The sequence below is a fragment of the Hakea prostrata genome, chromosome 3 (genome assembly GCF_041222555.1).
Source record: "Hakea prostrata isolate BN-2017 chromosome 3, UWA_Hpros_2, whole genome shotgun sequence".
NCBI lineage: Eukaryota > Viridiplantae > Streptophyta > Magnoliopsida > Proteales > Proteaceae > Hakea > Hakea prostrata.
This window is the reverse complement of record NC_142602.1, coordinates 65,053,371-65,074,286: the sequence shown is the minus strand read 5'-3', so window position 1 is coordinate 65,074,286 and position 20,916 is coordinate 65,053,371. Positions and strand designations below refer to the sequence as shown.

The 20,916-nt window shown below is 37.8% G+C and overlaps 1 protein-coding gene across 2 annotated transcripts in view; it reads left to right on the top strand.

The window, feature by feature from the left end:
- The first annotated feature begins 2,864 nt into the window (after window positions 1-2,864).
- Window positions 2,865-20,916, top strand: part of ILA (putative protein kinase regulator ILITHYIA) — a 112,731-nt gene continuing 94,679 nt past the window's right edge. Inside the window, exons 1-14 of one of the 2 annotated variants that reach the window (XM_089150711.1) lie at window positions 2,865-3,191; window positions 3,621-3,669; window positions 3,940-4,090; window positions 8,456-8,832; window positions 8,944-9,075; window positions 9,211-9,592; window positions 9,753-9,899; window positions 10,030-10,214; window positions 10,299-10,425; window positions 10,522-10,595; window positions 13,324-13,400; window positions 13,568-13,604; window positions 13,681-13,847; window positions 18,639-18,822. In XM_089150711.1, the coding sequence (XP_089006837.1) occupies window positions 3,976-4,090; window positions 8,456-8,832; window positions 8,944-9,075; window positions 9,211-9,592; window positions 9,753-9,899; window positions 10,030-10,214; window positions 10,299-10,425; window positions 10,522-10,595; window positions 13,324-13,400; window positions 13,568-13,604; window positions 13,681-13,847; window positions 18,639-18,822 (2,004 nt within the window). In that variant the 5' untranslated portion in view covers window positions 2,865-3,191; window positions 3,621-3,669; window positions 3,940-3,975. Of the gene's footprint in view, window positions 3,315-3,620; window positions 3,670-3,939; window positions 4,091-8,455; window positions 8,833-8,943; window positions 9,076-9,210; window positions 9,593-9,752; window positions 9,900-10,029; window positions 10,215-10,298; window positions 10,426-10,521; window positions 10,596-13,323; window positions 13,401-13,567; window positions 13,605-13,680; window positions 13,848-18,638; window positions 18,823-20,916 lie in introns of both variants that reach the window. The other variant, XM_089150710.1, reaches the window with a different exon arrangement.

Sequence of the window (20,916 nt, the reverse complement as noted above, 5' to 3'; positions counted from 1 at the left end):
AATAAAATCATTTTGAACTTTTCTATTTTTAAAGTTTTTCGAACTAGCAAAAAGTTTTTTTTTTTCTAAAAAAATATAAATTTTCCAGTGAATTTTGAATAAACTACAAATCATCAGTTATGAATTAGAAAAGCAAAAAAAGAAAGTTTGTCTAAGCTTTCCTCTTTGTAGACATCATAAATGATATTTTTATTTTATAAAATTTGTAAAATCTAATCTGAAAATAAAACCAACAAGTTCTATAGAAATTATAAATCACAACTAAGAAAAGGAAGATAAAGAAAATCACTCCAAACTTTTTATTTTTTTATTTTTTTACTGTGATAATCCGATTTTATAAAGAAATAAATGGTATTTTTGGTTTTGTAAATCATAAACTATAAAATAAAGTTGGAAAAAAATTGTAATATTGTAATATTGGACACTTTTTGAAAAGACAACAATTTTAGTAAAAAAAATGTCAAATATAATATTTTTTCCTTTATTAATAATTTATTTTTGGGGTATGATTTTTATTAAGATCTTATCTATTTCTTTTGTTTTTATTTTTAAAAAATCTCTTTCGTTCTCTACTCATACACCACTAAAGATGAAGGCTTTTCCAAATGATAGCTAGAGAAGCAGCTCATCCTAGAGCACAACAATGATAGGATTCTTGAAGATTTTGGTGCACAGGTTCACTTCCTCTTATTCAATTTTTTACTGTTTCATTTTTTTTATGTATTGTTGCTTATATTTTACTTGCCGTTCATCAATTACATATAAATTTATTGGTGCTCATTGTTAATTATATGCATTGAGGGAAAAATATTGTGTTTTACACGCACCACAAACCCAAAAAGAAAACGTTAGGTATATTACCAAGATGATAGAGAACGACTATGGGAATAACTATAATACCTATGAGGGCCATAAGGAAACAAAACCGTTATTTCCATCGAACAATTTAATTTTGGGTTTTCAATTAAATTATTGGATGTTTTAAATAATGGCTTGAATACTTATTAGTAGTAAGTTGCATTTCATTTATAGAGTTTTAAATCCCTGTAGTTCTTCAATGAAATCTATTATATCCTCTCGGATTTATTTAATGTCTTAATTTTGATATCAGTGGATGATATATTTATTAATGTCGAACAATAAACGAATGTTGTCATTTATACTTTATTTATTTGTGTAATAATTTGTAAGATTAGGAATTGTTTATTTACTTAATTCATGTTTGAAACCATTAGTTGCACATTTTGATTGTAAAAACATTGCTTTACCATTCTATGTCATTGAAAATTGATCATATCGCATTTTAGAGCTCATTTTTTTGAGGTCTACTGATTTTTAATTTTTTTTTTGTTTGATCTGTCTATATAATTTGAATAGTTTTATTTTTATCAGTTTAGCATAATCTTTCATTTCCACTTAATTTTTGGTAATTATTGTTTGGTTGGAAATTTAGAGCATTTTGTTAATTATATGAAATATTGTGAAAATGATCATGGGTTTATTTAAATGGTTGCTTAGTAACATATATCTTTCATTCTCCATCAATTCAACCACCACGTGAGCCTCACTTTCATCTTTGCCATTCTCTCAGATTCAAGAATAACGAGGTGAATGACTATTTGGTGATGATGGTTTATCTAATGAGTCATCAAAGATGAATGTTGCTAGAGAAGCAAATTTGTCTAAAACAAGCATTAACAAGGAAGTTCTTGTAGATTTCACTAAAGAGATTCACTTATTCTCTTTAAATCTTCACTAATTCATTGTTGCTTGTGTATCGTCATCCTCCAGATTCCGAATGCTTACTTACGTTTTCATTGCTTGGATCATTTTGCTTCAATAGAACAGCTAGGTTAAGGCTCCAAATTTGATATTAAAAATGATGCGTTTTAACTAAAGTTAGTATTGAGCAAAGTATAAATGTGATTCTCTGTATACAAATCCAAGTACCAATGCAACGAGGATACAATACAATTAAAAATTGATATCCAAGACATTTCCCTTATTTTCCCTACGGCTGCGTTTGTTTGCTGGAATAAAAGTGGGGTGGGAAAATTCTTGAAAAAAGTGTAGATTTCTTACTTTTCCTTTAAATCCCAAAATTGTAGATTGTTTTGTTGCTTGGGGTGGGAAAGTTAGAGACAAGCTTTATTGAATCAAGAAAACTTGTCTGGTAATGTGGCAGCCATCCAACTTTTCCACTCCAAGCCATTTTTAAACCCTACAAATTTGGTAGGATTTTGTGGAAAAGTTTGAAAAAGTAAAAAGTGGGACCCACCAGTATTACTTTTCCACAAAACCCTTTTATTTCTTTTCCTTATCCTTCACCCCACTACACATGGGGCCCACATATTTTTTTTTTCTCACCCTTTTTTCCCCACCCCACCTTTGCAAACAAATGCAGCCTACATGTATGGTCACGTGCAATGCACTTGCAATTCTCATTAGTGGTTTTTTCTTTTTCTTGGGGTAATATTTATTGTTGGTATTCATTATTTGATTTGATAATTTCTTCCTTTCTCAAGCAAAATCTATTCATAACAAACCAAAAGACAACACAACTGAATAGATAGACATTCATGCATGGAGTCCTTGAGAATATTACCATCCTTCAAATGGATATCCAGGGATGGGCACATTTACATTTCCGGAAACTGAAGAAGAACAATAAGGGAGGTCAATGGCATTAATTCCAGCTTGGGGAAGGAACATGTGATTTGGTTAATATGCAAGGAGGGATTTGTTAATTCTCATTTCTCTTGTTAGGCTTTGCGACGTTTGCGTTTCTCTTCCCTTCTCTTTCCCCTTCTGCGTTATTTAATGTCTAACTGAAGGGTAAAAATGGGAAATGAAGAAAACAGAAAACCCATCAAATCTTATAATCCCATAAACCACGATCGCAACGCTGATGAAACCCTTTCTCCTCCCTTGCGGAATTCTCTGCACCTCGCGCCGTTCCTTGGAAACCATCGAATCGGTTTATGCAACTGAAGGAGATCTACCTGAGCTCTGAACCTTGAGCTAGGAGTTAGGAGAGTAGTATACATTTGTAATCTGCAAAAAGGTTAAGCACTTGAGCTGCAACCTCGAGAAAATCTGCTGGTGTTCAACACTTAAAACCTGCAATCTTCCAAAAACCAAATATACCCATTTCCCAACTCGCCCATTGCGGCTTGACAACACCAACCCAGGTAAGCCTCCGGGCTGGTCGACATTGATTCACCCCAACTTGCTGGAACTAAGACTTGCGTGATTTTTCGCCATTAACAGCTCGTCTTTCCTTCTGAGTGTTCTTGTCAGCGTACTCTAAAAGTGTACAGTTTCTACACTCATTTTCCTTCTGAAAAAGTTGAACCAGATATCGATAGTTTGATACATAGAGGATCGTGGGTAACGATGGCAGTTCACTGTTTCTTCTTAATTCCTTCTATTGAGTTGGTTGTGTAGTTTGCCATTGATTCATCCAAACTGAAACCGCACACTGCATGTGATTTTTGCTTCTTATCGAAATTTCCATTTGTATTATGCCTCGTCCAACTCCTCTCCCCTTGTTTCAGAAGCCAATAATCCCTTGTTTGTTTGGATATTTATCACTGACTTACATGGCATGTTTATTGCAGGGCTAATTCCTTAAGAGGGTGAGATCATATTTGTACCACCTCCGCACAGGTATGGTCCTTATATCGTCATATTCTTTTGATTTCTTATTATATTTCTCTAATTCGTATGCGATGGCTTAGTATTTTAATCTGATATTGCATATTTTATCACGCACTTTTTTTTTTCCTTCTAAATGAAAGCTACACTTTTACAGGTAATGTCTGATCCATTTCTTATCCACTCTGCATTTTTGTGACCTTCGCTAGAGCATGTACAGTTGACCTCAATTTTTTTCTGCATTGCTGTTTTCACTAACTATGGTTTTGTTGGTCTAAAAAGGCACACTGTTTCATTTGGGATCTCCGATCTTACTTAATGGATCAATCAATGGAAATGTTGAGTTCTGTGGCGCAATTGGTTTCAACTTCATCTACCAAGCAACGAATTCGGATTTTCCGTGAAGAGTTATCACCAGTCGCATGCAATTCAGGTGTTTATTCCCAGATTGTCACTGTTTTAGTTAATATGCCAGCACTTATGTTTGGGTCCAAATTGAATTATTGTCTCATTGTATAATTTACTTGTACATGTGTATTATGCTTCCTATTAAGATGACTGCCAGTGTTTCAAGTTTACTTGCTGCTTTTTCTATCACTACTATTGGTTTTGCATCTAAAATAGATCCAATATACTTTGCGGTTCTTACCGTGTATTTTGCTGTTCTTACTGCATAATGAGTGAGTGTATCATGACTCCACCCCGTGTGCCCCTTCTTTTAATGGCATTGTTGATTAAATAATGCTTCATGCATGTGTATGCAGGTTCAAGTTGTCAATTCACTGATGTTAAAGAGTAAACAATAAGTCATTGATTAAAAGAATAATTTGAGTGTGCTTACCAGTGGTATAATTGAAAGATACTTGGTGTGGTTACTTGTTACTTTAGTTGAATGTAATGACTTCAGTTCGGTGCCTTACATTTGGCAGTGTATGTGGGGTGTTCAGTGGTTCATGTTAAAAGTGTTGAATGTAATGACTTCAGTTGGGTGCCTTACATTTGGCAGTGTATATGGGGTGTTCAGTGGTTCATGTTAAATATCTTCTTTTAACCTAGTAAAACTTTTACACATATGAGTCAATTGACTCAATTGAATTGCTAAGCTGCGTGTTCCTTTCAAATTTTGTGCCTCTCATATGAAGAGTGTTAGTCCGTGCAAGTTCATTGCTGTGTTGTAATATCACCATATTTACCTATCTGATATAGTTTCACACACCATGCATCATCCATAGTATGATTGTCAGCTTAGTAATATTATTTTCTGTTCCACTTGCCCTCTTTAATGTTTGATTTCAATTTCGTTTTATTATTAGCGGAAGTAGCATGCGCTGGTTCCTTTTGTTTGGATTAACGTGCGAGTCTAGGCTTGATGTTTGATTGCTTTATTGCAGCCATAACACTGTGGGTTTCAAACTTAGAAACTGACTGTCTCCGAATTGGGGATTAAATCTGTGTACATTTGCCTGTTCCACACTTTGCAGTAATGGAAGCCTTGTGTGTGCCAGAGTTTCAGCTACCAAGATATTGGTGATCACTTGAATTTTGTGGTAGTCATCCTGGTGGTTATCTTCTTCATATGATTATCTTCCAGTGGTGCTGGGACAAGCTCATCATTAGCTTCATAGCTTTTTCCTGTTCCCACCACAATTTTTTTCTTTTTTAGGGCAGTCCCAGGCATAGTGACCTTCTCATGATGGTAGAAACATTTATCTGGATAAGTGCTGACAATTGGAGCCTTTCCTTTATAACCTGATCTAGGAGGGGCTGTGGATGTAGGTTTAGGTGGTTTGGTGGCTATTTTACTCCTCTTTTAGATAATGACCTGTCTGTTCTACCTGCTACCTGTAGATTGAGAAAGCAAAATCTCTGCCCTTAGGTCTTTCTCAAACAAATCTCTGAGCGATCAAATATGTCAGTACCATAAGACCACTCTGAATTTCATGTTTCAAGCCCCACCTAAATGCAGTAATTATTTGTAGTTTGGTTTCCCTAGTCCCTGTTCTTGAAGCTGGGGAGTTAAAACTTTTGAAACCTTTTATCAAACACCTTGGGGATGCATTACAAGGGCTGCTACACTATCTAACTTCAGAGCAATAAAGAGAATAAGATAATTGGCAGCAAAGCTGAGAATTGTCAATAATATTAAACTGTATATTTCATTCTTCCATCTACTAGTGTATAAAGAGGCTTCTAGCTGGCCTTACAGCACATAGTAGAAACAGGATTTAAATTCCTAAATTCCTAAAAAGAAAGAAGGGCGAACCCGATGCTGAAGGCTTCTACACAAGCAGAGTCCTGTTTGGGGGGGGGGGCAATTTTCCTACATAGCCTTACCCTAGTAATATTTGCTGAGAGGCTGTTTTTATTCCGTGACTTCAGTCAACAACTGTGGTCCATTAACCATTGCGCCAAGGCCTGAACTCTTGAAATATACTTTAAATCCTATTAGGTTTAGGATTCCTGCTAAGCTTATGTCTTGGATACCTAAAACTAAAACAAAACATAGGAAAAAAGACTTGGATACTTAAAACTGAAATATAAATAGGCTTCTAGCCAGCCTTACAAATCATAATAGAAATAGTAATTGAACTCCTAAATAGAGAAAAAGGGCGAACCTAGTGCCTAAGGCTTCTGCACAAGCATTTCCCTGGGGTTGGGGGGGGGTTGGTGGTGCAGTTTTCCTACACCGCCTTACCCAACAACTGAGAGGCTGTATTGATGCCTTGACCTTAGACTACAAATGTGGTCCACCAACCATTGCAACAAGGCCTGATCTTGAACTCGTAGAAAAGGACCAAAACTTAAAATCCTAGTGATGTAGCCATGGATCTAGGACTAAGGGTGAAGATGTAATTTCCCTAGAATGTGGCTGCCTGGGAAATTCCAGCAAAGGTAAAGGGGTTTATAGGGTTCCTTCTACAATCCAAGCCTGCTGAATGTGAAATTCATATCGGAATTCTTTTGAAGACTGAAGCTCATATTTGAATTTTGAATTCAAACTCAGAGTTAGGGTTTAGAGTGGGTTTGGCCAGTGTGGTTTTTGGACTCTGTCTTGCTGGTTTTGTTGGTTCTGAACTAGATATCAGGGTTTTAGAAGAATTAAGGCCTCTGGATAATCTGGTTGAGGGTTTTCTGGAGTTCTAAAATTCTGCAGAATTCCAAGGCTAAAGAACACTTGCAGAAAGTTTCAGGTTATGTGAAAAGTAGGGTGAATGGAAAAATAACTTGGGGATTGTATTCTAGGATTAGGTGCGATCCTAGAAGGGGAGAAAAGGGGTCAAGAGGGGCTGGGGAGGTGGGTCAAGTCAAGTGAGGGTGCTGCTGCTATCACATTAACAAGGGAGGAGGGGGGAAGGCTTACGGCTGCTAGGGGAAGGGGAAGAGGGGAAGGGGGAGGGGTAGGAAGGCTATGGTGGAAGGGAGAAGGTCTTCCAGGGTTGCGCAAGGAAGGGGAAAGGGTGGGGGGAGGGGCTGTGACTTACGTGGCTTGTTGGGAGCTTGAAGAAGGCTGCTGGACTTGATGATTGGAGCTTCAGAACTTGAATGCAGGCTTGCTTGAATGCTGGAATCAATTAATAACTCTCAAAGGAACCCTGCCACTCACTTATGCAATTTCTCAAACAGATTCTTAATTCATCAAGTCTGAAAATAAGTCACTTGAAAAGGCTATTTATATTCTGAAAATAAAGAGTCTGACTCAAACTAGGATTTCCTTAACTAATGAGATTTAATTACAATTCAAATTGGACTCTTATCCAAACTCTTGACAGATAAGATAAGGAACCTTATCTTATCTCAACTACAAACTATGACTCATCCAAACAATTTTAACTCAAAATAAAACACTCAAAACAAATCCAAACTTGATTCAAACTGACTCGAGAAAATTTCTGAAAATTTTCCTAATTTAATTTCAGAGGTAGATTAAGGGCTAAATTGCCCAAAATACCCCTTAGGGAGGTTTTGGCCAGGGGGAGTCTTTGTGTCACATCACATGGTAGTTCTAACATTCTGCTAAACTTATTTCTTTGATACTTAAAACTGAAATAAAATATATGAAAAGAAGACTATTATGCCCTTATAACCTAATTTGGATAGAATTGTGCATAGCTGACCACTTAATCCAATCAATAAACTCATTCTCGTGCTTAGGCTAGACACTTAACTTTTAGGCCCATAGAATATGCCCATGACCATATAAACCTATGGGACAAAGGCCCAGCACCATATCTCTCAACGCTAGTTGATTTCAAAGGAAAAATATCCAATTTGGTGCTGGATCACAGGCATCCTTGTGTCAGCATTTCCAGTTAGATGGTGCCGTTCCATAAACAGGTCACATGACTAATTAGTTATAGACAAGTTTTTTTTATCACACTGCTTTCCCTGCTCTATACCTCTGGTAGTGTAGCCCACTACTTGCTAGGTATTTTATTCAAGTGCATTTTATTGTTCTTGCAGCAAGGTTGAGTATTCATGGCTTTCAGTTTTTTTCTGTATTTTTTCTGGGTAATTTTTTGGCATCTATATGTTACTTGTAAACCATGTAACATGTTTCAAGCCTATGGTATGTGTATGGTTGGTGGTGAAAGTGGTATCAATCTTCTCTTAACAAGTTTCTTGCTCTTGGACCTAAAAAGAGAATGCTGATGTTCTTGGATCTCTCGGGGTCCTGAAGTGTGATTGTTGTAGTTATGTTCTTCTTCTCCTCCTTTTTTTTTTTTTATTTTTTTTATTTTTTATTTAATTTTTAATTATATTTTGGATTAATTTATTTTCTTCTATTTGGACCCTGCAGAGATGTCTACTGAGCTTGCATCACAATTGGTTGATATTATTTTCAAAACACTATTTATTTATGATGATCATGCTTCAAGAAAAGCTGTTGATGATGTAATTGCCAAAGCGTTAGGTAGTGTTACCTTTATGAAGAGTTTTGCGGGGACACTTGTTCAGTCCATTGACAAACAGTTAAAGCTTCAATCCCACAGATGCTGCTACAAGCTTCTGAAGTGGTCTTGTCTTCTCCTAAGTAAGAGTCAGTTTGTCTCTCTTTCAAAGAATGCAGTGTGGAGAATAGCTGCATCACAGGCATCCCTGCTTCATATAGTCATGCAGGGCTCCCTCCACATCCAGAGGGCATGCAAGCAATTGTTTTTTCATTTGTTTTCGGAGGTTTGTTCTAAGTAACTTCTTTGTTGTGTCCAAGGCTCCAAGCAACTTTTTTTTTGGGGCCCCATTGAAGCTATAATTTCTTCTGTATTCTCTAATCCTTTGTCATTGCAGTCACCGGATCTTTACAAAATTTATGTAGCAGACTTAAAGGATTCAAGGATCCCTTCAAAAGACAGTGAAAGATTGATATGGATTTTAATTAATTACTCGAGTATGGTCCCTTCTTTATCTGAAGAATTCAAGGTAAAAACCTTCTTCCACTTCCTTTTTCCTAAGTCTTAACCCATTGGCTGTGGTTTTTTGGAATTAGTTTTCTTCATGAAATTGTATACTCATTGATTTCTGTCCGGTTGGAAACTTTAATCTTATGTTCCACAGCCAATATTTCTGGAGATGTATGTTAAAGCAGTTCTGAATGCAAGGGAGAAGCCATCAAGGGGTTTTAGTGAATCTTTTCATCCACTCTTTACGCAAATGTTGCATGAAGATTTTAAGAATGTTGTTATTCCATCTGCTGTAAAAATGTTAAAACGGAATCCTGAGATTGTGTTGGAAGCAGTTGAAGTTCTGCTGAAATCTGTCAATCTTGATATGAGTAAATATGCCACTGAAATTATTTTGGTGGTATTGCCACAAGCTCGTCATGCAGATGAAATCCGAAGGCTAGGGGCATTGTCTATTGTCAGATGTCTGAGCCAAAAGTCAAGTGATCCTGATGCTCTGCAAGCCATGTTCAATGCTGTCAAAGCTGTTATTGGAGGTTCGGGTCTTCTTATTCACTTAAATAAATGTTTTCGTAGTCTTTTATTGAGATTAATATTTTTCAATTATTCTAATTTTCTATAGCTAATTATGCTTTAAAATCTTTTTGTCTTTAAAGATTTGTATAAGTACTCTAAACCGGCAATTAATGCAAACAGGGTCAGAAGGGAGATTAGCATTTCCGTACCAGAGGGTTGGGATGATCAATACCCTGCATGAATTGTCATATGCTGCTGAAGTGAAGGCACTAAACAGCTTGGTGTCCACCATATGTAGCTTTCTTTTGTCCTGTTATAAAGAAGATGGTACATCTCTAATTTGGCATTGTTTTCTATTTCTTCTTTCCTTTGCCACTTGCCATAAAATCCATGTTACCTTGATATTTCCCGTCCATTTCTTTTTATTCTGGCTCATATGTCCTGCATCTATGTGCAGCGAATGAAGAGGTGAAACTTGCAGTATTGTCTGCATTTGGTTCTTGGGCAACACGATCTGCTGAGGCTGTTCTTCCAGATGTAGTTTCTTTCATAGCTTCGGGCCTGAAGGAGAAGGAAACATTGAGACGGGGCCACCTTCGTTGCCTCCGAGTCATATGTAAGAATGCTGATGTCTTTGTGCGGGTGAGGAAGACGACAACCTAATCATTTTGTTTGTTATTGCCTCAACTCTTTTTAGTTTCCTCAAGCTTTTTGTCCCACCTTCAGATATCATCATTGCTTGGGCCTCTTGTGCAATTGACGAAGACTGGTTTTACTAAAGCAGCCCAGCGGTTGGATGGCATTTATGCATTGCTGATAGTTGCTAAGGCTGCCGCTGTTGATATCAAAGCAGGTATTGTTTGGAATTGAAGTGTTGATTGTTGCCTTATGGTTGGTAATGGCTTAATCTGTATTTACCAATGCTGAATTAGTGATTGCCTCTTTCCAGAGGAGATGGTGTCTAAAGAGCGGATCTGGTCATTGATAGCTCAAAGCGAACCTTTCCTGGTATCTATTGCACTGGTGAGTGTCTGCCATAGTTTCTGATAATAACAAACAATTGCATTAAAGTGATGCTAGTTAGTGCACATGTTGTCTCTGATGGGATGGGGTAATCCACAAGCCTTAGCTGTACTTAAGTTTGGGGGGAAGATTAGGATCCATGATTTTGTTTAATTCTTAAAACAATCTTTGGTTGGAAAAGGAACTGCATTCTCGGTAGGCTCTGTGTGTGGGTCCACTTGGAACTGGTTGAATGGGGGGAAAGAGATGGTTTTGGATTTGACAGGTGATGTAACCCAAGGGTCTGGGTTACTATTCCAGGATCCTCGTTAATTAGAACCAGCACAAATTAGGGCTTAATAATAAGGTTGTGTTTGTTTATGGGCTGGTTTGGTTTGTTTGGGTGGATTATGGAATGGATGGATTTCTTTGGTCTTGGATGGATTTGGGTAAGATTTGTTTTAACAAAACTAAATGGGTTTGGTTTGAGATACCCGGATGATTAGGGAAGCCTGTGGCTAGGCATGGGAGGGTTTAGGGATGATGAAAAGGGATGGATAAAGACAGGGGGAGGCTTCTTGGATTCTTTAAGAATTTTTGGCAGACTTTCTTGATTCTTTTCTTTCCTCTCTTCTTTCTTTTTTTTTTGGTTTCCAGATTTGCTGCAAAGGGGAAGGAAGGGGACGACTGTGAGAGAGAGGAGGGGGAGAGGTGCTGCAGGGTTTAGTGAAGGGTTCTTGGGATGCCGCAGTGGTGGGGAGGGTTTCTTGGATGAATCTCAGGGTGGGGGAGGGCTGCTGCTGCTGCTTTCACAAGCAATGGGGAGGGATTTCAGGCCTTGCACTAGGGTCAGGGAGTGGAAAGGGAAGGTAGGGGGTTGAGATTGTACGCACTTGGCTGGGGTTGAAGGATCTCTTGAAGGTTGCTGGAATTTGAGTGTAGCCAGGCTTTTGAGAGCTTGGAGAGGAAGATGAATGCTGGAACTTACTGAAACTGCATAAAACACTCTTTCCCTCAACCCAGTTTGTGGTGCCTGTTCCCATGCTCCATGTCTGATTTCCATTTTAATATCCAAGCTGCTTGTTACATGGGGGGGGGGGGGGTTATTTATAGCTACAATTAAAGAAATTAGAAATGACTCTAACTTAGGAAACCGATTAGAACTCTTACTGGCTACCCACCTTTGACTCAACCATTACTTGACTAGGACATTGACTCACCAGAAAACTCAGTAACTAACACTAGAGGACTCCAATCCAAATCCTAAGAGTAGATATGGGGTCTTAGAAATTAGGAGATTAAAATGGAACCAACTTGTGGGACCCTAACATCTCTGGGAAACCCACCTATACTAGGGCTCTTAATAAATGACAAAACACTAATCAGAAAAATAAAACTATATTCAAGGTCCAGATGACATTCTGGACTCAATGGGACCCTGACCTAGGACACCACGAAATTGACCAAAATTACCAAAGGCCGAGATTCTCTGTGTTGCTGGTTTGCTGTAGGACACTGGCAAGCCCTTTTGGGCCAATTTTGCTGGGTCTTGGAAAGGGGGTGGGGTGGGGGGGTGGGGTTGGCCTGCCTACGCCAGTAGGTTAACCTGGCCAAGCTGTATGTATGTTATAAAATTGAATGGCTCTGGTATACTCCTTATAAATTTTAGACAACTTCTAAATCAGGATGAAGCTAAGGATCTTTGATTTTGCCTAGGCCTTGAATTCATGAAATTTGATGTGAAGGCTCCCTGAAGGAGTATTCAAGCCAAAACTGACACCTTACATTTCCCTGCATCCCAAATGCGAAAGCCTCAACCTTGCCCGTGCAACCTTTATTGAGGATCTCATGATTTCACCAAGGCTTTCTGCTCTTCCATTTTACCCATTATGTCTTCCTTGCCTCTCTTTGAAGTCTTTCTGACATTCACATCCAAAACCCCATATCTTTCTCTTGGTGTTTCTGATACAGACAAGAAAGCGCTTCTCTGCTAAACAAGGTTTGCCCTTGGATCAATGCCTTTGAACTACCTGGGGCTCCCAATAACCCCTGCTAGGCTGGCCAGCCAATATTGTTTGCCCATTCTGCACAAGCTTCCTTCTTTTGTTGAGTCTTCAGTTTGATTAAATCAGTCCTCCAGTCCTACTACAATTTTTTGGTCGACATTTACACCTGTGGTCTCCTCCACCATATCTGCCATGGAGCCTTCTGCTCCTTTGGAGAGGCTAAGAAGCATCTGAATTTTTCCATCTGATAAGGCCATGTCTTTGTTGTCTCATTGGAGTTGAACTGCTACATTGCATTCGGGGAAGTAAAGGTGATGCGTCTAGAAAAGTTGTGAGAGACATCATCTATTGCAAAGGGGCCAGGGTTTTTTTTTGAGATGAATAAATAAATAAATACATTACCAAAGAAGGTTGGGGGGGGGGAAGAGAATACAAGAGCACAAGGACAGAGCCCAAATAGAGCGAGATGAAAGAGCTCAATTAAGCAAGAAACAAAAGAAGGCACTGGGCAAATAACAAGCTGGGCACACTAGATGATATGCCTAATTTTTCAATTTTTTTCTTTTTCTTCTATTTCTTGTCAAGTTGAAGTGAACAAAAAAAATCTTCACCTAATTGGTGGTACCCCTTGTTGGCCTGATTTTTCCTCCTACAACCCTCACAACCATCTTAGCTTGATTTCGTATTCTGTCATTATATCTTTCTTGTTTGCCCTGTCTAATTGTGCCTGTATTGTGCTGTAGGCTTCAAAATTATCAACAGAGGATTGCATTGCATGTGTGGAGCTTTTCGAGGTTATGCTTGTGGAGCATCTGCAGAGGTTATTTGTTGTTTAGTTAATGCCATTGTGTTTCTCCATCCAATCCTTATCATGTTTTTTTTCCTTCTCTATCAACTATAAAGTGCTTCAGGTAGTTATCACATGCTATGAACTCAATGTGGCATCTGTAGATATATCTTGTTAACGCTTTGTCCTTGTTGCTGCAGAGTGTTAGAAGTCTTTTCAATCAGTTCATTATTACAGGTAACTATGGAGCAAATTACCATTTCAACCTATCTGTGCAAATAAGTTTCTCACTTATAAAACTGTCATGGTGCAGGTGATTCTCTTTCTGTTGTGCCATCCATGTTGGGATGTTCGTAAGGTGGCCTATGATGCCACAAGAAGAATCATTACTGCTGCTCCAGACTTGTCAGAAGATCTGTTACTTGAATACACAAATTTACTCTGTGTAATTGGAGACAGGGTGGATGCAATGAAATTAAGGTATTTCTTAATTTGCTCCTTAAGTGGATATTCAATAGTCTATTGCCTTTGATAGCAATTGATTTAATCTTTATCTTTCCGTTGTCTTGGCTTTGGTAATGAGTAAGTTATATTAATGTAAATTAGTGCGTTGTTCCCAAGATGCGGAAGATTCTGTTTTGTGGATGCTTTCATTCTATTTTTCAGAACCTGCATCAGGTTAATTAGCTTACAGCCTTTTTTGTATGGCAGTTGGAGTAAATTGTTTGGATACTGTCTGCTGTCTGTGGGTGTATTCTTTGGTTTGAATGGAACTGCTTGCTGAGAAATTGTTTGAACACTCAGGTTATTTTAGGTAATTGTATCCAACCAAAAAACTGCATATGGGAAATTGAAAATTTAAGGGTTTTGATGAAAAGTATGATTGGAGTTGAAAAGGAAATATATGGCAGTTGAAGGGGACTAAACTAAGAACGAAAACAGGAGAAAATTAGTGGCTTGTTGGTTTATTACTTATAAGGGTTTCACATGAAAATATTATATAAAACAGTTAGTAGAGGTTTTGGATGGAAAGCGACAAATTTGTAGAGTATGTGGGAAAGTTACCTCCCCAAAAGTGGGAACGAATGAATAGGTTGGGTTGCTATGATTGCTTTGTTTTCTGATGTACTGTTAAGCTCTACTCCAACTACTGTGAGTTGGTTTACTTGGGATTATGGTGGTTGCTGAGCTGGTGGGAGGCTAATGGTGGGACATGGTGCTCTTGAACAAGGTAGGCAACAACAACAATGAGAGGCAATGCAATGCAAACAGGGAACAAGTGACCTAAAGTTGGGTCAGGTGGGTTGGATAAAGGAGAGAGAAAAACAGATAAAAGGAACAACTACTTCCACCTAAAGCATGTAAGCAACCTGAGCCTGAAGACCTACTTGGAGGTTTCACTGGACATGCATCTCACATTCCAGACATCTTTTGTTAACGCACTTTTGCCAATGAGGGAACATACCACATATAATGGTAGGTCCTAATAGTGCAGTGGTTTTTTCTGTACAATAGGTTTCTCCGCTTGAGTCTTGGCAAATTATCTTTGGAGGGCTAAATTTGCCAGATTAACTGGTCTGAACAAGGTTTGAATGTATAGTCCTTGGATTCAAGATGACAATAAAGCCAACTCCTGCTTCTTCCTCTCCTGGGTGGGTTTGCTTTCTTTACCAACTTTAAGCCAAGTTTGTAGTGGTTTTACTCTCCTAAACCTATCTGTAGATTCATACCCCTACATCCTAAATAACAAATACGTATGATAAATATTATGATTTTTTTGGGTAAATTGATAAATATTATGATTATGATAAATTAATTGATAAATTTATTTAGTGGGTCAAAAAATAAATCCACTTGGTTTCAGACTAGGCACAAGCCGCACAACCCAAAATCATCATTCCCTTTGGTTTGTGCAATCAAAAGGTTATTCCGAGGATCTTTAGGAAGAATAAAGAAAAATAAAATAAAATCCTGGGATTGTATCAAGAATTATGCATGAAAGAAATAAGAGAATAGTCACCGGAATTGTACGTATAGAGATTCAAAAAAGAATCAATCTGATCCAGGTTCCCAAAGTTGTTAATAGTGGATAGTGATGCGAACAAGGCTGACCCCCCATAATTGGGTGAAAAAACTGAGGCCCAATTGGCACACCAAAGGGCTGGCTGAACCCATATAGGGGTATTTTGTTCATTTTGACATAGTTCAGCTGTCTTAGGTTTCGGTGTCATTGAGTCCAGTTTGTCTTGTGGACTTTAGATCTATTTTTATTTTATTTTTCTGTTTCTTGTTTTGCAAGTTATTTGAGATTCCTAGTGTAGGTGAGATTCCCAATTTGGTTGGGATCCCACAACTTGAGTCTACTTTAAACTCCTAATTGTTAGGACTCCATTCTACTCTTAGAAGTTGGGTTGGAGTCCTCTAGAGAGAGTTATTGAGTTTTTGGGGGGGGTCAAAATGAGAGTTAAAGATGGAATCCTGATCGGAATATGTTTTAAATTGAGATTCATTTTGGATAACTTAGGTGTTGTTTTCCAAGATGGTTTCTTTTATTTGTGGTGGTTATTGAGTTGTAAAGGGGGTCGTAGTCAATAAGGGATTCCCTACTTGAGTCAAGTTAGGATTCCTTATTAGAGTCTGAGTCTTTTCCTTCCACTTGTAAGGCTATAAATAGCTCACCCTACTTTATTGCAAGACAAGCTGAATTTGATGAATAAAATTATGAATTTGGAGGCAAGCAATGTTTTGGTCTTCTTGGTAGGGCCACAGTGGATTTGAGATCTTCTTCTTCAAGTTCAGCCATTCTTCTTCAATTTCAACAATCAACCTTCAAGTCCAGCAGTAGTTCAACTCTAACAGCAGCTCACCTTCGAACTCCAAATAAGTATACAGCAAACCCAACCCCTTCCATACCCTTAGCCACCCTCCCAAACCCTAAAACCATAACCCTAATGCCCGTATCATCCCTTCCATTTTTCCCGAATTTCTTTGCAATTTTTGGACTTTTTCCTAGTCCTAAAATTCAAGGTCAGATCTATGGCAATCTAGCCGTTAGATCTGTCCAAACATTAGGAACATCATTCCCCTAACCCTAGTGACCTTTCTTCCCAATTTCAGCCCAGTTGCACCACCCCAAATCCTAACCTACCCTAACCCTAGTTCCACTGAAACTCTCATAACTCACAAACCCCTCAACCAAACTCTAACCCCTCTTAGGATTAGCATCCCCATCCCTTCTCCTACACTAGATCCCAGTCACAATCAAATCCAAGAATCCCAAACTCTTTAGGACTTCTCGAACACATCCTAATCCATCTATGACTGGCCTAAACTTACTAGACTTAACCTGAAATTACAAAACAGTAGCAACAGCCCCCTCCTAAGCCTAACTGTACCCTGAAACAGCATCCCTTAAAGCCCTAACTTGGAATTTCAATTCTGGAATTACATTACAGCAACCTCCTAAAACCCTAAGACCCTTCTATTCAGCCTTAAAACCCAAAAGCCTAGTCCTATACTTAATTCCCAGGTCTGAAACCAAATTGCAGCATAGTATTAACCCCTGAAACACACATTCCTTCAACCCTCAGCCTGGCCGAACCTCCAAGCACTAAACCTAACCTTTGCCAACCTCAAGAGCTCTTCAGTTACTATCTTTTACAATCCTAGAAGACTGCTGGTTCACGGTAGGAGGATTCTCGAGTGACCCAATTTTAGGGTTTAGTTCCCAATTATCAAACCCTGGATTTTGGGTTTACATCAGACAGATAGTGAGGAATTGAAGAATTACAGACCAACATAGAATTGCAAGACCTTCGAAATAAAATATCATATATACAACCCAGTGAGCTCCTCAAGGCAATTCCACATTTATATCATGATTGAGGTGTCAAGGTAGGGTGAGGGTGGGAAGTTCTCTTTTAATCTATATAGTGGTGTGCCAAAAAAAAAGAGTCAAGTTAGTATGTGGATATGTGGCGCTTAGTGCCATATCCCCTTTTGCATTTCTTTGGATCACAAACTTGGGATTAGCATGATAGTTTTTTAATGTTCGGTTGACTATATTTGTCCATAAAAATTCATGACAAAATTTCCCCTTAGTTTGTATATTTGATCGGAGAGGGAAAATCTCACTTTGTTTTATCAAATTTATGGGGAAATGATTATTGTAATTATTCATCACTATTAAGAACAATTTTATGCACTACGGATTTTAGGTTTGCTTTTTTTTTTTTTTGAGAAATCTCAAGTATGTAAAAGATGGGTGAATGGGTTATTATTTAAAGTCCTGGTTTCCCAATCAACGAAATGAATCAATGGGTTATTGTTTAAAATCTTGGTTTACATAGGTTTTGACAAGTTTTGACTTTATTTTTGAAAATTTTAATGACTTCGACAAAGAAGTATCCCGTATGAGCATTTGTAATCAATTTCAAGTTTCAACCAACCCAGCTTCTATAGTCTTGACAGTATTTTCAAGTTTCAACCATGTTATGAGTATGTTATCCAATTTCAACAACCCAGCTTAACAGTTTTGTCTAGATTTGACCAGCTCATCACATCTCGAGTTTTACCCCCAAAATCTCTAGTTTTGGCCCACCTCAGCCATGCCCCATTGTCTAGCTGGTCAAAACTCCTGTCGAAACTGAGATCGTGATCCTTGATCAGAAGAGGATACTTGTCATCATTTCTATTTATGGAATATGGACTTTTAAGTGGTTTGGGATTTCATCAAAGATGAATATGCAGTTAGGAGGCAAAAGAGGCTTGTAGTAGGATTCGGATGACAGTGTCCAGCTATTCAATTCAATAACCTTCTTTTTAGATCAATTTCTAGTTGCATGATTGCAATTTCATTTGTGACACTTCAAAAGGTAAAATAAGGTGCAAGTAAGATAATGTTGTTATTTCAACTTCTTTTGAACTGAAAGCTCTGCCTAGATCATCATTCCAACAAATTTATGTGTTGGTAGCCAGTATATTGATCATGTGGTGTCAATGTGCATCGCTTACTTTCCATATTTCATTAGAAATTTCAATATAGGTCAGATGCTAGACACCATTAAACCCTGTTACCATCATTCAGATAGTCGTTGATTTTATTACCTGATAATTCTCCTGCTATTTTATAGAGCTTGTATTGCATAAGCATGTCAAATTAACTTCCAAATTTCATGGTGCTTTTGGTTAGCCTTTTTTTAAATTTTATTTATTTATTATCACATTCTCTGAGTTTTAGATGTTCATTAGTTTAACAATATATCTCTACAGTGACGTAGAAAATCCTTTGGATGCTCAAATTCCATATCTTTCTTCGGTTGAGGTTTTAGTGAAGGTTTTGCTGGTGGTTTCATCAGCTGTGATAGCTTCTGGGCCAGGTGCATGCTTCAGAATGATATTATGTTCACATCATCCCTTGATTGTAACCAATGCAAACAGAGCTGCAGTATGGAGGGTAATCCACTCTATATTTTGTTGTTTGTGAAGTTCTAATACATATGTAGAAGTTCCTGCTTCTGGAGTCTTCCTCTTTTTCTTTAGAAATTCCTTCCCACCTTTTGGTTATGATGATTTTCTTTTCTTGTTCTCTCTTAGCACAATATTTTATTTATATTAAAGCATGTCTTGTCCTATCTTTTTAATTGTTACTCAAAGTACTTCTGAGGTTCTGTTATTTAGTCGAAGATATGGCAATACATGGAGCAGCTTAGTGGAACATAATTTGTATTGCTTGATCAGCCTGTCCAAAATAACTCTGAGTTTCAGGATTTCTATTTCAATTACTGTACGGATTCGAAACTTTTTTTTTGCCAGTTCTATTTTATTCTTTAGGCTGGGGGGGGGGGGGTTGGGGTTTGAGTAGGAGTCTGGTCCTTAAGAATAAATGTGGCAAAAGTGAAGTTTCTCATGTTGGAAGACACAAGATAAATCGGAAAAAGGTAGGTGGAATAGAAAATTGTCTAGAAAAAGGAATTGCAGGAAGATTACATCAGGATATGTTCTTCAGCAACGGCATTAATCGTGACATAAAGGACCTACATGTGAGGATGAGTCGAAGAGAAGGAAACATGTTTTGAAGCCTGATTCAACATTTACCAATTTTTAATGAAAAACCCTTGTGTTTTTATATCCATTTAATATCTGTTCTTTGAATGAGTGGGAATTTTTTTGATGCAGATACGAAAACCCAAATTGGACTATTATCCTTTGAAATCAAAGAGTTGATTGATGTGGGTGTTGGGCCTTTGTCCCATAGGTTTATGTGGTCAATGTCCTGTTTATGGGCCTAAAAATTGAGTGTCTAGGCCAGGAATGGCTTATTAATTGGTCTAATTATGTAACTTGTGCCCAACTTAAATTATAAGGGCAGATTATTCTCCTGCGTAGTTGTTAGATTTAAACTGCCTCCACAATGTAGAGTTCTTATTTCATGTTTTAAGTGTCCAAGTCCTAATGTTAGTAGGAGCCCTAAGCTTAGTAGGAGCCCTAAGCTTAGTAGTTCTTAGGTTGTTTTCTTGGTACGATTTTATTTCCTATTTTCATGTGTTTTATGGGATTATTTTGATTGGGTTCTGAGGGTTTAGGCTGGGTTTCAAGAAATTTGGTATTTTCTTGGTGGGGGGTGAAGTGTGAAACCTCTGTTTCCCTTGTTGCTTTGTTAGTGGGGGTTAGAACTGTGTCAAACTTTGGTTGAATTTAATTGTCTCCAAGTTTGGGAGGTTTTGGGTGGGTGGATTGAACAGTTTCTTGATTTTAGGATTTCAGGAATGGATTTCAAATCAAGAACTGAGATAACTTGGGATTGTTTAGTCTTAGGTTTTGACTTGGATTGAGGGTTTGGGATATGATGAGGATCTGAGGGCTGAATTTCTGCTGGATTTTGATGGTAGATTATGGAGGTGTGTGGGTTCTTAGTTATGGGAGAAGGGGCATGGTTGAATAGAGATTTTGGAATTCTTGTGGTCACCAAGATGAGACCAAAGGCCGAAATGATTTTGGAACAGAACTTGATTTTGGTCCATATTTCGATGTATCGGTAAACTTGAGGGAGTTAGTTGTGGTAAACTTTCATTTAAACCCCATTTTGGTCGAATTCTCTCTGAGACTGAGAGTTTGACTGAGGGTTGTTGCGTGTGAAATTTTGAAGGGGAAACTTCCTTTTTCGCCTATTTTGAGTTATCTAGACTCCAAATCAGGGGGGAAAGTTTACAGCCACATTGGGAAACATGTGATTGATGTAGATTGAGCCTCCCAACAGCAGGATTGAAGTGTTTTCTATGGTTTGAGTTAGCTTGTTTTCCTCTAAACTAGTATTTTTGGTAATGTATGTTCAAAACTTGTTCAGTGATGATAATATTAGCATATGATGAACACCGTGGGCCAATCTACAAACTTACGGTGTCAAAATTTGTTTGCAAAATGTATCGCTTTTTACTTGTAGGTTTGAAAAATGTATTTTATTGCATAAAAAATTAAAAGAAATGTGTGATAGATCATAGATGTACCAAATGGTGATGCAATAAGTAATACATAGAACTCCATGGGAGGA